The sequence below is a fragment of the Meles meles genome, chromosome 10 (assembly GCF_922984935.1).
Source record: "Meles meles chromosome 10, mMelMel3.1 paternal haplotype, whole genome shotgun sequence".
NCBI classification, from domain to species: Eukaryota; Metazoa; Chordata; class Mammalia; order Carnivora; family Mustelidae; genus Meles; species Meles meles.
In genome coordinates this window covers 57,944,236-57,959,970 of record NC_060075.1, presented here as the reverse complement: position 1 = coordinate 57,959,970, position 15,735 = coordinate 57,944,236, and the positions used below count along the sequence as shown (strand labels likewise).

The window sequence follows — 15,735 nt, the reverse complement described above, 5'->3', positions numbered from 1 at the left end:
GGTAGAATTATAATACAATCTCCCAGGACTCAGTCTTGTACATAATATGTTATTTCAAGGAGAAATAAAATACACAAGTTATCTCAGATTCAATCCCTAAAGCTCCAGCCTAGTTCACAGCCAGGCTCTACCACAGGGAAGTCAAGGTTTCCATCCCCGAATTGCTACTAGAGTAACAAGTACTAATGTTAACACAAGGTGTTATCATTATAAAGTACTCTCTGACATGTGATGTCATTTAACCCTGATAATCTGATAAGTAGATATGGGTTATCACCATACTCTTTTAAGAATTTATGTGTTTTGCCCATTCAAGACCATACAGCGTAATAAATAAAAGCACTAAAGCTCAAAAATGAGGACTTCAGACTCTAAATATCTCCTTGCCTCCTATTATGTCTCAAAATTAGCATTTCATTTTATGCTGATACTCTGATTGTTTCCTCATTATCATTTTAAGCCTGAAAACAGCCTCAAAAGCAACTTTGTTATTATCAACCTCTGTGAATGAGTAAACTAAGGCTCAAAAGAAGTTATTAATTTGTCCAAAATCTTAAGGCAAATGAGAAAGCAAAGATATAAATGCAGTTCAGCTGAGGATGGAAGAAACTCGACTCTTCCTGCAATCACCTAAGTATTCAGCTTGATAGCATACAATATTACAAAACGGGAAAAACCAAAAACAAACAATTTACTACATGAAGTGTAAAGAAAAAGTGATTTGGGGGAATCAAAACAGGGAAAGCACTGCTATGAAAGGTAAAAAAAAAAAAAAGTGGGGAAACTAAGATGAAAAATCTGAGATCATAATATATCTGGTATGGAATGGAGGAAAGAACACTAGACTGCTAAGAACAATCTGATTCTAATTCTTACGCTGACCCAATTCACCAGATAATTCTACACTGATCATTTAATCTTTCTGGACCTTAGCTTCCTCATCTCTTGTGAAATTTTAAGTGTCAGAGGACATTAAAAACTTAAATTTCTAAATTCCCTCACAGTTTTCAAAATATTTTCACAATTATTATTTTCATTACATTCCAGTGATCAGGGATTTTGTTTTTTCCACTGGAGTATCTGCAGCATCTGGTTGGTACAAAGGAAGCACAAAATATTAGTTGAACGGATAGATGAATCTGATACCAATAATAACCCTGTGAGGAACACAAAACAGGGCAGATATTACTATGCTTATATCACATATGAGCAAAACCAAGATTCAAAAAGTTCAAAATACACGCTCATAGTTCCATAGCTAAGTAGTAGAGCAGGATGCAAACCGAAGTCTCCCAATTACTAGTTCAAAGTTCTTTCCAGGTTTAAAATCTGTTATATTTCAATATATACTTAGGCAGTCAGACACATCTGTAATGAACCCCTATTCCCACCTTTCCAAAGGGGGAAAAAACAGTCATTAGGATGATGTTACTATAAAAAGTAGCAAATGACTGACTCAGAAGAGTTGACTGAATGAATACCTAATACTCAATAATGTTATATATATATGAAATAAAGAAGATTAAGTCCTATTTTTGAAGTTTGATTATTCTTTATTTTCTGTGTTCTACAGCGACTCTACACTGCAAACGTCTGCTGTTAATACTAAGGGAGAAGGCACTCAAATCTACCTCTACAAGTAAGGTTATTATCCAAACCATAAACATTACTGCAGGCCTCCGCAATGACCTGAGGTTGAGGAACTAACCTCCTACTCCAAAGCTTAGGATTAACTGAGTTACAGATGAAAAGTCCTGACAGGGCAGCCTGAGCTAGAAACATCTATGTGCACAGAGATAAAAATGCAGTAAAAGCCCCAGGGCAAAGCTCTACTCTCCAAGATTCTTGAAAGTACAAGACTGTATTTCAAGAATCTAAGTAGGGAAGAAAAGAGGCTTGGCTGAAAAATAACACAGTCAGATTTAAAAATGTTTTCATGGCCATGGCATGCAGCTTCCTGCCTTGAGGCTATAGGCTAGTAGGAAAATCTTTTAATAATAATAAAAAAAAAAATCAAATTCAACTAAACATAAAATCCTTTCTTTCAAAAATAAGTCACTTCTGTATATGAAATGGCCACCCAAAAAAAATCAAGTAGTTTAAATACAATGATACAGACCAAAATATTTTTGTCATAGAGGAGGCAGTATGTAAGTGGGTTTTTTAAAGTAAGAATTTTAGTATATCTCACAAAAATTTCTTAAAGCAAACTCATAAAAATACACTCCCTTCTGAAAATAAATAAGCTGAATATTCTCCAGTGATTTATGCTCCTTTGGTTTCCTCTCCACTGAGACTTCTATAAGGTATGTGCTAAAAGTAAGAGTTGTTTTACTGAAACTATTTCCATGGCACTCAAATGAAACAGAGTATCTGGGTAAGAGGTTAAAAAAAAAGTATTCTCAATAAGTGAGTTGAAAGTCACATGACTGGACCCTGAGGAAGACACTGACATTCAGACTGAGAGAACAGGGTTTAATAAAGATAAACATTCTGTAAATGTAAAGGTTAAATTTAAAGAATTACAGGTTTTTAGAGCTCTAGTTCTATAATCTGTTATCTCAAAATCATCTACTGTTCGACTCACCTTTTAGTAATTACTACTAATTAATAATTTCCCCCTCCCACTTAAAAGTCATTTTCCTTACTGGTATAAACAATATTATTTAACTTTTTCTGTACCAGTGACCTTACCTAGTAGCAAACTGAATGAGTGCATTTTGAAGAGTCTGCCTAATTTCAAGAAGAAAAGATTCATCATCACTTAGTGTATAATACCAATACTGGACATAATCCCTCAAGGAAAACTGGATAACCTAAAACAAAAATATTGGGGAAAAACACAACTTTTTAGGATTTAAAAAGTATGAGCAGCAAACTAAAACCTAAAAGGATTATTTACCAACTTATATATACTCTCTACATACTCAATTGTGATACCAAAGAACTGCCTTTATTACAAAAGGATCAATATACTAAAAATCCATTTCAAAAAATTTTAAATTATTTTGGTGTCCCAAGTCACCCACTACCCAAGTTCACTTAAATCTAATACCTTTGATACTGCCAATAGTATCAGCAAAATTGATTTAATACAATCAGTCAATTCAGCAAATGATACAACTTGATGTATATTATTTTTGAAAATCAGATAAACTAAATATGGGTTTAACTATAAAAGAAATGTTAGAATTTTAAAGAACACATTATAATAATCATATAATCACACACCAATGAAAAATATCTGGAGAGAGTAATTTTTTTAATTCAATTTTTTAATATTTTTTAATCAAATCAGGTATAACCATTAAAAAACTATAGTACGAATTGTCTGATTTGCCAAAACACTAAGCCTATTCATCAGCTAAAGAGCATTTTAACTTTGAAATAATTCGAAACATTATTAAATACGTCAGAGAAAACTTTTCTATTAAATGCAAGTTCGAACAAGAGGCTTTAATATTATATAAACCACTTCATTATAAATGATTTCATAAATAAGGCAGCTTCCTTAAGTACAGAATCCAAGAACAGCATTATAATGACTTTCCAACATATTACATAAATAGCAAAAATTATTTCCTAGTATTTTCAAAAGAAATACACCTTATAGCACAAGATAAGGAATTCAAATACCACATACGAAAACTCACTTGCTGGAGAGGTTCATCAATTATATTGGCACCTGTCAATCTTCTATCAATCTTTATAGTCCTGGCTTCTCGTTTCATTTCTTCTAAGCACTTAAAGGAAATCACAACATTTTACTGCATAGTTCTCTTATTTAAAGTCTATATAGTTACTTCTAACTTGCAACTTCCCTGCCATCTTCAAGTCAGTCAATAACCTTATTTCTCAAAGCTCTGTACAAACCAAACACTATTTCTCAAGTTAATGCAGCTAGACACCCAGAAAAAAAAAGCCTATTGTTATCCTCAAAAATTTTGTAAAATCAGCAATATTATTTAGAATGTGAGAAAACAGAAAATGTAAGATACACTGTTGCTGTATTTCAGTGAAACTTTAAAATCATAAATTCGTGTTTCAGGTGAATCAAATTAATAATTGTCTTTATTAAACTCTCCTCCTCTTCTCCCTTCCCCCTCCCAGCCCAAAACAGTATACAAAGTGCCAAATAAATATATTTTAATTAATTTTATTTAGGGACAATTTTTAGCAACAAAAGAAAATGAATTTCTCTATTTCTCTGTAGTGTTCAGTAAGTTCAGTGGCCTGGAAATAAAGTGAGAAGTAGTGGGACATTCTTTAATTAAAAATACAAACAAAAAACAAAAATAAAACAAAAAAACAAACCATGAATACATATATAAAACATATCCTTCAAATTATAACATGCAACTTCCAAGGATAGGGTGAAATTCTTTTATTTAAGCAATATAAAGTTATACTATATATTTCTATCTCTGCATCTCCTACATCTTAGCACATAATGAACAAGTTATTAACTGTAAAGTTAAGATACTGATATCAACGCCAGATTACTTTGTCTCTCTTCATACAAGATTAAACAAACCATCCCAATACCACAAGAACTGAAGACAATGCAAATCTGAAGCCTACCTACAGTACTAAATTCCAATTTTACAGATTATGATATTTAAAAATGGAAAAAATACCAACACTCAAGATGATATCAATATAATTGGGCCTAAATTACTAAAATTATAGATACTGAATAGCCTAACTGAAAGCTGTATTTTTCAAGTCAGTTAAAAAATAATACCCATTTTCTTTTCTCTGGTTTCTATGCAATTTATTTCATTCCATATTTTGAAATCTTATGTCATAATAGTAGGAAGAGGCCCCAAAATTTGCATTTCCACTCTGAACATCTAACACTACAAAAGTTTTCAAAGTAATCTTTTAAGACACATTTTCTAAGCATGATTAGAAAGTGTCCCGTAAGTTTATAGTGAGTGTTAGTGACCTGTAGGAACATATGTCAAGCCATATTCAGATGATCACAGTACCATCATTTCACAGAACAAGACTGTGAGGTTTTACCTTCCTTTACCCTATTTACCTTAGGAATCCCAGTTGACGTTGGAGGAAGAAATGAGTGTTCACACTGTTCTAGGTACTTCTCTGAGTTTGTTTTTCCAAAGAGGAGAGTAACCACAAAGCCCCTGGGGAAGAAAAAACTCAATTACAGAAACAAAAACAAAATTCTTTTATAACTTAACATATCTATTAACCAAAGATATTTTTCAGATTTAATAGATGGTTTATCACTCACTAAAAAAATCAGTTTTTACTTCGGCAAGGCAAGCAATTGACAGTTTGTTATGTTCTGAAGTTTAAAACAATGATAAGCATTTTGTGAATTTATACAAGAATGCCTTTCAAAGTTTTTATATAAATATATTTTATATAAATATATTTCACATATTTCATAATATTTCATATATTTCATAAAGAATCCCAGGCAAAAAAAATCAGCCCTCGCTAAATAAGTAGGCTCACTAACCAACGATAAAGACAAATGAGATCTAAATCTATAGCTAAAATCACACACTTCCATAGTTCTATTAACTAATTAATGTCAGATAGTAATGTAATTTGCGATTATGGAAAGAAAATAAATTAAGGCCAAAGAAGGGAAAAAAAGACATAGCTTATAATTAGACTGGAATTTAAAAATACATATAAATACATCCCAAAGGCTGATTATTTTTAAAACAATTATAGAGTTGAGGCAAGATAAAAACTGGCTTAGAACTGTTTTACTCTAAGTATTGACTAAATGTTATCAATATTTTATATATTCAAAATTTACCAATTAAATCTAAGCACCACTAAGAAGATAGGAAATCCATAACAGAAAAACATCAAATTCTAACTTTATAATAATCTTATAATAATCTTACAACAATTCAACTGCTGTCGTAACAAGAAGGGAACTATGAAAAATTAGATATGGGTCAGCCTCAACTACTAAAAGGAAGATTCTCAAAGTCCCCTGCTTTTTGTGGCTATCTGCTGCTCTTCAGTAAAAGCACCAGAAAAGCTGAAAGATGATTTGAGAAAACAAAGTCAAATTAGCCCATGTCATCAATTTTTTGTTTCTTTTTTAAAAAGCTGGCCTCAGAATTGTCAATAAATTTCACCTGTCTTGCATCTGATACTATTACTAAGACTCAAGATGGCCCCATATTTCAGTTTTATCTAGTGATAAGCTGATTTACAGACATAAGTAAATGCTTATACTATGTATTTCTAAAATTATCATGAGAAACACAGATAAAGTATTAACCTTTGTCCAAAGAATGATAATAGGAGAGTAAGCTAACAGTCTAAACTTACAAAGCACCTGTTTTAGCCTTGAGGTTTAAGTAAAAACAGGTGCTACAAATGAATGCATCACCCAACCTAACAGAATGCCATTAAATAACCCATAAAACAGTATCAAAAGTATGCACCCAAAAAACAAATAAAAAAACACATAATACAAAAATCTCTAAGTGATTTTCCTTCCAAAAGTTATCTTTTACTAGAAAATATGGAATCAGCTTTATCAGCAAAACATATATATTATCAACATCGTAGATGGTTAACTGCCGAATTTTTTTTAAAGGTGGTTTCCATAAGAAAATGTATTAATTCCTCTCAAACTAAATTTTGCATTTTATGCATTTTATAGAAGTAAAAAAAAAAAGTATCTTCAAAAATTCAGACAATAAAACACATTAAAACCAAGAAATGATTTTATGAAATGCAATTATTTTACTTGAGATTGCTATTTAGAAGTCTACATTGTTCTTCAAATTCATAAGGCATTAAACTATACTAAGTTACACTAAAGAAAAAACAATCATGCTTTCTAATTACAGCCAAAATAGGAAAGATTTAATTCAGGAACTGGATACTCATTGACCACAACTGAGTAATCTAAAAATAACTAATTAATCCCCTGATCATTGAAGATAATTCTGGGAGGCTTTCTAGAACTCAACTTGAAGTCCCCTTACTACTGCAGTGAATTTCACTGAGATTTACAATCTGGAACAGAACATCAGATCAGAACATTTATGATATAACACCAAACTGGAATTTCAGACCCTATCATGTGACTCTTAATTTTATCTAAAGAGTTTTTAGTGACCCTAGCACATCATCCAATATCCCGCCTTATTTAAAAACTTTTACAGAACTTTATAAGTATCTGAAAACGATTGTGCTTACTCCTTGGTAAACCTGCACACTCAGAAAAGGAGCAGGTAGGTTGTCATGACTTTGAAGTACATGGACTCAGCACTCTTCCCTCTTCCAAACCCTGATGCGGAGCACTTCAGTGTGTGACAGATGACTCTCCACCCTCCAGTCTCCAAGGCTTCCTACAGCTCCTACTGACAAAGAAAAGCTACAATTTCCTCCCTCTCTGAAATACTGGGAAATAGCCTGAAATCATTCGCCTTCACTTTTGCCAAAGGCTTATTCATCAAAGAGAAGATATCACTCATTTTCAGAGAAACATCTCCAAAAAACAGTCTCCTCTCTAGTCAATGAAAGCAGCCATGACTCCGACTCTATGGGGAAGAAGTGCAAGCACACAGCTATGCGACGATTCTGCTCCAGTCTTCATTTGTGACAAAGGAGTGTAATTTAGGAAGCCCAGGGGGCTGCAGATCTATAGTCTTCAATTGTCTTTATAGTCAATAAAGATAATCAAAATTCCAAATTATCTGATTCCTATAGCTTATTTCTAATTGTTTCAATATGCAATACCATACCCAATACCTACCTACATACAATACACACCTAATACCATACCATACCTAAGCAATTATAATGAAAATGTTAAATATAAATTATATGCAGTTTTAGGAATAGTCCTTGAGTAGAGCTTGATTTGATTCTCATTTGTCCCACAAACAGTGGGTGCAGTCCTTCTAAAATGGCCACACAGAACTTCCAAACCCTATCGTGAAAGAGGTGGGAGGTGGTTAAGTACATTGAGAAATCACTCCTTGAGTGTCTTATACAGTCTTTCAGGCCACAGTTTTTACATTCGATTCAATTTAGCTAAGTTGTTCTCTAAACCTATAGGTTAAATAACTCCTCCAAATATCTGGGGCCTCAAAAGATTTTTTTAAATAGAATCCAAAGGTATTCATTCCAAAAATAATTACACAAACATATCTTATATATAATACATACACGCACACAAACACATGCATATATATAAATATAAAAAGTAACAACAAAATACTCAGCTCAGTTAAGGTACTTGGTTTGAGTAAGTAACAATCCTCTAACTCTCTTTTCTATACTTTTCTTAGATATAATTCATATCTGATACCAAATGCTCTGCACAGGAAGCTATACTAAATCATGACTGAAACTTCTCTTGCAAAGGTTTATCAACTCAATGTAAAACATAATCAAATAAACAATGAAGAGAAAAATGGCAAAATCAGGTGTTTGAATTTTCTATAACAACATGACAGCATTCACTAAGAAATAATTAATATTATTGTATGAAGTCTAGTCAATGAAACAGTATCTTCTACTATACTACGTAAAACCTGATGAATCATCTCAATTTAACTTACCAATTATCCTGTTAATATTGTAATAAATAAAAATTTTCAGCCTTAAAAGGCAGCAACACCAAAAGGAAAAAAAAATCTTTAAAAGCTTTCAAATTATACAAAAAAGTTTTGTGACTATCCATATTCCTGGTACAAATCACAATTGCCACCAGTTTTAGTACTGGATATCTTAATTTACTTAACTTAGGTAAAAAACAATTTGCAAAAATAGCACTCACAAATAAATCATACTACCATTTCTCATGGTCATTTTTTTCTTACTTATTGAGGTCTCATGGTCATTTGTTTCAATTTCTAACAAGAGTATAACATTTAAATTGTAAGACTGTCATTGAGAATACTTACCCTCCCACAAAGCAGAGGATATAAAAAGCCAAATAAAATATTACAAAGGGTCCAAAGGTTATTAGAGAAAGGACAATGCCAAGGCTTCCCCATCCCCATATGGATAGACTGGTCTGAAATAAAGCAAAGAAAAAAATTTTTTAAACAAATGTCCATATACATTAGAAAAGAACCAACAAAACCGTTACATAGTTTTACATTTCTCCTTTTAAACATATATGGTTACTGTTTCAGTAATTGTTACATATTTACTTTTGAAAATGTTAACTACAATCTTAGAGATTTATCTACAAGAAACAATATAGAAAATCTATATGCAGAATGGGCTTTAAGTACATCAGCGATGACTTTTTAAAAACATAGTGACAATGAAATCCACAGCAAGCGATCATTACACAAATTGTTGAATGATACGCTGGGATAGAAATGGTTAAAAAAAAGTATTTATAAAAACATTTATGTAGACTACAAAGTTGTACTTGCTTAGAATATTTCATTTTAAAACTAAGTTCCAACATAACTACAGCATAACAAGACATTTTTTAAAAATTAAAATTTTAAGGTAAGAAATCCACATCTCAATGAAAATTGTTTCTTTTACTCAAATTGTGTGCAGTCATTTGTAAAATGATAATTGCAAACTTCCAACTTTCAATTACTAAAATATACCATGAGCTCAAGAAACATCTCCAAAAATTCTGTCCTTAAAAATAGACAAAAAACCCTATTTTGTTTAGAATTATATTGTATTATTTAAAATACTCCTTTTGTTGAAAGCAAACTGGATTTTAGCAATTTAAGTAATTATGAATAAATAAACATATTCAATTCACAAGCTCCTACATCCCATTTGCCTTGTACTGTGAGGTCCACAAAGGAAGCATTTGTCCCATTCCTGCCATCAAGGAGCACAGAGAAGAATGTCTTATAGGAATGAAACAATTAGACACTGAACCAAAAGAAAATAATAGAAAGCACTATAAGATGTTAAAGTGAACAAAATTAATGACACAAAACTATGGAATAGACAATAAGTTCTATGGATTAAGAGAGAAAGGAGAGTTTTATTTATTCACTCATTCTCCAGTCATCAACTGTTTTCTATGTGCTATAAGCTCAAGGTGCTGGGGAAACCACAAGGGAAAAAACATATCCTCATAAGGCTACATTCTAATAAGGAGAGAAAGATAGGCACACTCTGATAAATTTATGGCCTTCTGTTAAGTTTACATTCCAGGGGAAAAAATAATAAATTTATATAGTTATATCAGATGGGGTAAGTGCTATGGAGAAAAATTAATTATATATGGTTGCTATGTGCATATATATAAACATATAAAACTATAACTATATAAGAAGCTTTCAACTAGATAACATATGAAGAAAAATCTTAGAATTTATTTAAGGAGAATTTATAATAATGAGTCTTCCTACCCCAAGTAATATTTTTCCATTGATTCATATTCTCTTTTATGTCACTCTGGGGAAGCTTTTTAAAATTTCTTCTTTTATTTAAAGCTGGTGCAATTTTTGTTCATTTGTATTTTTATTATTCTTTTTCCTCATCCTTGCCACTTTTTTTTTTTCTATTTGACAAAGAGAAGATCACATGCAGGCAGAAAGGCAGACAGAGCAGAGGAAGCAGGCTTCCTGCTGAGCAGAGAGCCCGATGCGGGGCTCGATCCCAGGACCCTGAGATCATGACCGAGTCGAAGGCAGAGGCTTAAACCCACTGAGCCACCCAGGCACCCCCCTTGCCACTTTTTAACCAGAGGACAGAATGCCCCGCTGATGAAGTTTCTGCTATGCCCTCATGATCTCCTCCCTGAATCAGCTAGGGATACTATTTCACCTACAGAAGTGGTCTCTGAACCACTGCTTCCTGAAAGTAAGCAGGAAGATTTAGAATAAAATACAGAGCAGTCCAATCCCTCTGACAATACTTCAGCTGAACATCCGTGTACCTAGATTCATATTACAGTCCTGCCAGATGCCCAGCTATGGAAAGCAGATGCTATTTCTCAAGATTCCCTCAAAACCTTATCCACTAACTTCCCTGCAAAGAGTTCTCATAAACTCTCAGGGAAACTGAAACCAGACTATGACCCAGATATTTTATTCAAACTACTTTCTCGAATGAGGTCTGACCTAATATTTGCAATATTATTCTTTCTCTACAAAGTTAGATTTATGCTTGCTAGCCAGTTTTTCAAAGCTAAACAACATAGATATATTTAGATATATTAAGAGGATTTAAAAATGAAACCAACCAGCTACCTCTGTACATAAAGGAAGGGAGCATAATAAATGTAGTATTTCTTCTCCTGTTTGAATCCTACCTCTCACAATTAAAACAATTTTCAGAGAAGAATCACAATTAGTTAACATGGGGAAGATTATTAAATGCAGCAGTTACTTAACATGGGGAGATGCTCAAATGCCTAAAACACAAGTTTTCACAATCTTATTGCCTCTCATTTGAAAATGGTAGCAAAAATGATCAAAACAAATTTTTATTCATTCATTCAACAAATACTTGTCAATACCTACTACAATGTGCCAGGTACTAATGATTTAATGTGAACAAAACAGACATTACTGTCTATTAAAAAAAAAAAAATCTACAAAAGATCCTTTAACTTTGAGAGGAATTTTTATTTTCTATAGACTAATAAAATTACACAGATTCAATTAAGTAAGTCAGGTGTTCATTTGCTTTGCAGTTAATCTTTTACAATAGTTAACTTCAAATTTTAAACTGTTCATTGAAATACCAGAGTAGTGAATTGTACAAAACTAGAAAGTTTTATAGTGTTTATACACACACACACACATATAAAATTGGCTTATTATATGGTGAAATTAAGGAATACAATTGAACTTAAAACCATATAAAAATTGAGCTCTAATTATTTCCTAATATGATACAAGATGATAAAATTCAGGATCATTTGGGACCATATCAGGAACTTTCTACAAACTCAAACAGGTATTAATTACCTCAAGAGCTGACCTAACACAGAAGCCAAAAAATAGAAATAAATCTCTATTACAGTGATTTACATTAAAATAATACTTGATATATTATAACTTTCTTCTCTAAATACAATAATCAATGCTAAAATACTCTTGCTATCTGATTCTCTAGAACCACTGACCCACCAATGGGAACTGGAAGAAACCTTCAAGATCATCTACTCCAGTACTTCTCAAACTTCAAGGATCTTAAATGCAGACTCTTAAAAACACAGACTCTTTAAAAACTCTTAAGATGCTGATCCATTATATCTGAGATTCTTTCACTTCCAACAAGTTATCAGAACTGTTTAGAACTTAAAACTAAATGTTTATAATTCCACTCTAAGTCCACAAAACCTTATTCACAAACTCTAAAACCTAAAAAGTTTTGAGAACCAAAACTGTACAAAACATTCTACAAACTCCACTTCGTTTATTTCCCTGAACAACTTACTTAAGTAATCAAGAAGTTAGGACAGCATAGTGCCCAAATAATATGGACTCTGGAGTTAGACTGAGTGCAAATCTTACCTTTACTCTTTATTAGATGGCTAACCACTACACACCTTCATTTCCTCACCTATTTCATGTGTCTGTTCTGGGGAGTAAATAAATGAATCCAATGTCTAGTGGTCACTCTCATTCTTAGTTTAGCAAGAAAGAAACTAAGACACAGAGAAGCTTAAAAAAAAACTGCCTGAGGTTATGCAAGCTAATAAATTAAGAGTGGGATTTGATCCTAGGCAAATCCCAACTCCTTATTAAACCTTAAAATTTGTCACTGACAACAACCTGAAGTTAAATCACATTAAGAAAAAAAAAGCTAAAATCATTTTAAAATCAAATATTATTCAGTTTTTTTAATATGCTTCCCAAGAAATCAGTCAGAAAATGACTTGTAATGAATGTAATAAATCCCTGGCATGAATATGAAGTATGTAATTTTTATTATTAGAGAATCAATTTAACAATCGTATACCCTACATCAACAATGGAAAGTATTTCACTTTCAAAGGGTATCAATTTATTAGGATGTCCTGACACCTATATGTATCAGTTTGGCCTTGAGCGCAGGGACACAGAGAAATAAAAAATGACCCCTGCTGCCAAGATGCTTAAGAACCAAAAAAGGATAATACAAAGGATCATATATACCTCCTGACAAAAGAAACCGAGTAGAAATAATTTACCTTGTAATATTTTATGCCTGTTAAGTCCTACTGACATTTATCTTACTCGACTCTCATCACATACTTTTATGATAGGGAAGGTAGCATAATACGGTACTAAAAATAAAAAGTTAGAAATTATAGGTTCCAGTTTGCCACTAACATTGTATAACTTCTGCAAAATCACTCATTGATCCAGAATTCCCATTGAGCAGGCTCTCAAGTCGGGTCTAGCTGTAGCAGATTGGTTAAGTAACTGTCCTCATAATGACACAGCTATTTTGATGCAAAGCCAGACGGAGAGTCTCCTGGCTGCAGGTGGAGAATGGAGCTAAGGGGAAACAGGTATTTTAGATCACATAAAAAAAACATTGTCAGAGCTCCCACAAAATTAACATGGACTCTGATGTCTCAACAGAATGGGTCAACCATACTCAAGAGTTATAATGACCTGGTGTATGTGAAAACATTATGTGGCATAGGGCAGCCAGACAGATAAGGCTAAGAATCTTCAAACCGGTATTACTTCAGTGCCAACTTGGGTCACAAAAATCATACGAGTTAACAAAAATAAGCACTCAAAAGAAGAGTGGCCTTACTGCAACTATGAATTGTTTTCCTCCCATTTTATTCCACTTAAAATATGTTGGAAGTTCTGCTCCAAGTAATTTCAATGGCATGTACTCCTGACATGGAACCTCTCATTCAACATTATATAATTTAACCAAAGCCTGGTACAAAGAAGCTGCTCACTAAAAATGGAAATATTTAATTTACTAACTAGAGAAATGAAATGAAGGGAATGGAAAAAGAAGGGAGGGGAGAAAAGGAGAGGACGGGGGAAAGGGGAAATTGCAAGACAAGGAAAAGGTCTAGGCAAAGTGAAAAAGGAAAGAACCCTAATTTGAAGTGTTCCTCTACCCCACACCTTATAGCTTTAGGCAGAGCTATACCTTCCTTCCAGCACAACTGACATCAAATTCCTACCCAAAAACAACAACAACAACAACAACAAAAACCCCAAAACTGGACCTTGTTCTTCCATGAGACTGATGGACCAAAAAACCCGTACTTTTGGCTGTCTCAACATATGCTGACAGCAACCCACATCCATTACTTCCTTTATGGGGAGGAAGCCACAGAACAGCAGCCACACAGGGATCATCAGTACATTTGCTGGGGCAACTTGTCCCAAATCCCTCTTTTCATACTCTAAAGACAAGGGAATAAAGATCCTCTTCTACTCACTCCTATTTAAGATACCTAGCATGTTCTTGGGAGGATGATTAAAGACTAGTGTGATAGGGAGTTTTCAATTCAGTTCTTGAGCCAGGAAAGATAAGAGAGGCTGTGGAAAGGGTAGATACCCCAGTCAATGACCCTGGTTTCCAAGATGGCTAACTGCCCAGCTGGCAAAAATAACAGCCACTAGATACCTGGAGAGTCTCTCCTACCTCTCCCAACTGGGGGTGTATATTTTTAGTTCTTTGATAATAAACCCTTCTCCCTTACAAGAGAAGTATTGTTCAACTGTCATATATTTTGAAGAATGAATTATGTACATATATAGAGATGACCACCTGTACAAACCCTTCACTTTTTATTAGAGCAGTAGTTATAAAAGGTCACAGACTACTACAGAAGTACAAACAATTAGGACTCTTAGCATCTAATGACAAATATAAGCTACAAAAAATTTTTCAAACTAGATTCTATCAGTTGCAAAATACCTATACCCAGTTTGAAAACAATAGCAGGAACATTCATAATTTGTATTTATTTATTCAGGATACAAACTAAGCTAAGCTGCCAACCTCCTTCTTATTCCCACAGCGCATACACTGGGAATCACTGAATTGGGGCTTGAAGGAACTACTACTGTATTGGGGGGGGGGGGGAGATGGTATTTATTCAACATTTTCTCTTATACAGGAAAAATCATAAAAGTATCTAAAATATGGATGGGACAGTATAGCAAAGAACAGTCCTGACAGGCTTCCAATAAATACGCAAAGCCTCAAATTGAAAAACTGCTTTACCAAGGTTTCCTGAATTTCTAATAGAAGGTCTAGTAAATACACAAGGCTGAATTAAATTAACCAAAAGAGCTTTCCAGAGACGACATATTTCTAGCTATACAAATTGTTTTGGAGTCTACATATATAATAAATAAATCAATAAATTAAAGATGCCTTTTAAATAATAAATAAGGCTCCACTCTCCATCAAAAAGAAAGAAAATAGATTCTTTTCCTAATGTTCCCATTTGAAATGGGAAAGTCTATTTTTGTTTATGAATGAGACTGATACATATGAAATGAAAGTCTACCTTTGTTTATGAATGATACTGATATATGTGTATATCTTTATGAATGAGACTGATCTATATGTGTGTATATACATATACATATGACACATATATAAATACATATATAAATATGTGTTTGTATATATATGAGACACACAAAAAGGAAAAATAGTCCCTTAAAAATAATTGATTAAAGCAAAAATTTTAAAGCTACAAAGAGTAAGACAGTTAAATTTCTAATTACATGCTATTAGAATCCACTGAGATATCAGAACAGAAAATACCAATCTTGCGTATTTTAAAAATTATATTTTTTGTATCAA

The 15,735-nt window shown here is 32.8% G+C and overlaps 1 protein-coding gene across 6 annotated transcripts in view; it reads right to left on the bottom strand.

The window, feature by feature from the left end:
• The window catches only part of SNX13 (sorting nexin 13), a 129,566-nt gene that overhangs the window by 75,260 nt on the left and 38,571 nt on the right, over positions 1 to 15,735 (bottom strand). For all 6 annotated transcript variants that reach the window (XR_006820495.1, XM_046020529.1, XM_046020526.1 and 3 more), the window contains 4 exons: positions 8,919 to 9,031; positions 5,045 to 5,147; positions 3,654 to 3,743; positions 2,695 to 2,816 (listed from right to left, as the gene is read on the bottom strand). Coding sequence is in view for 5 of the 6 variants with exons in the window: in XM_046020529.1 (XP_045876485.1) it covers positions 2,695 to 2,816; positions 3,654 to 3,743; positions 5,045 to 5,147; positions 8,919 to 9,031 (428 nt within the window). In the remaining variant the exon portion in view is untranslated. The remainder of the gene's footprint in view (positions 1 to 2,694; positions 2,817 to 3,653; positions 3,744 to 5,044; positions 5,148 to 8,918; positions 9,032 to 15,735) is intronic.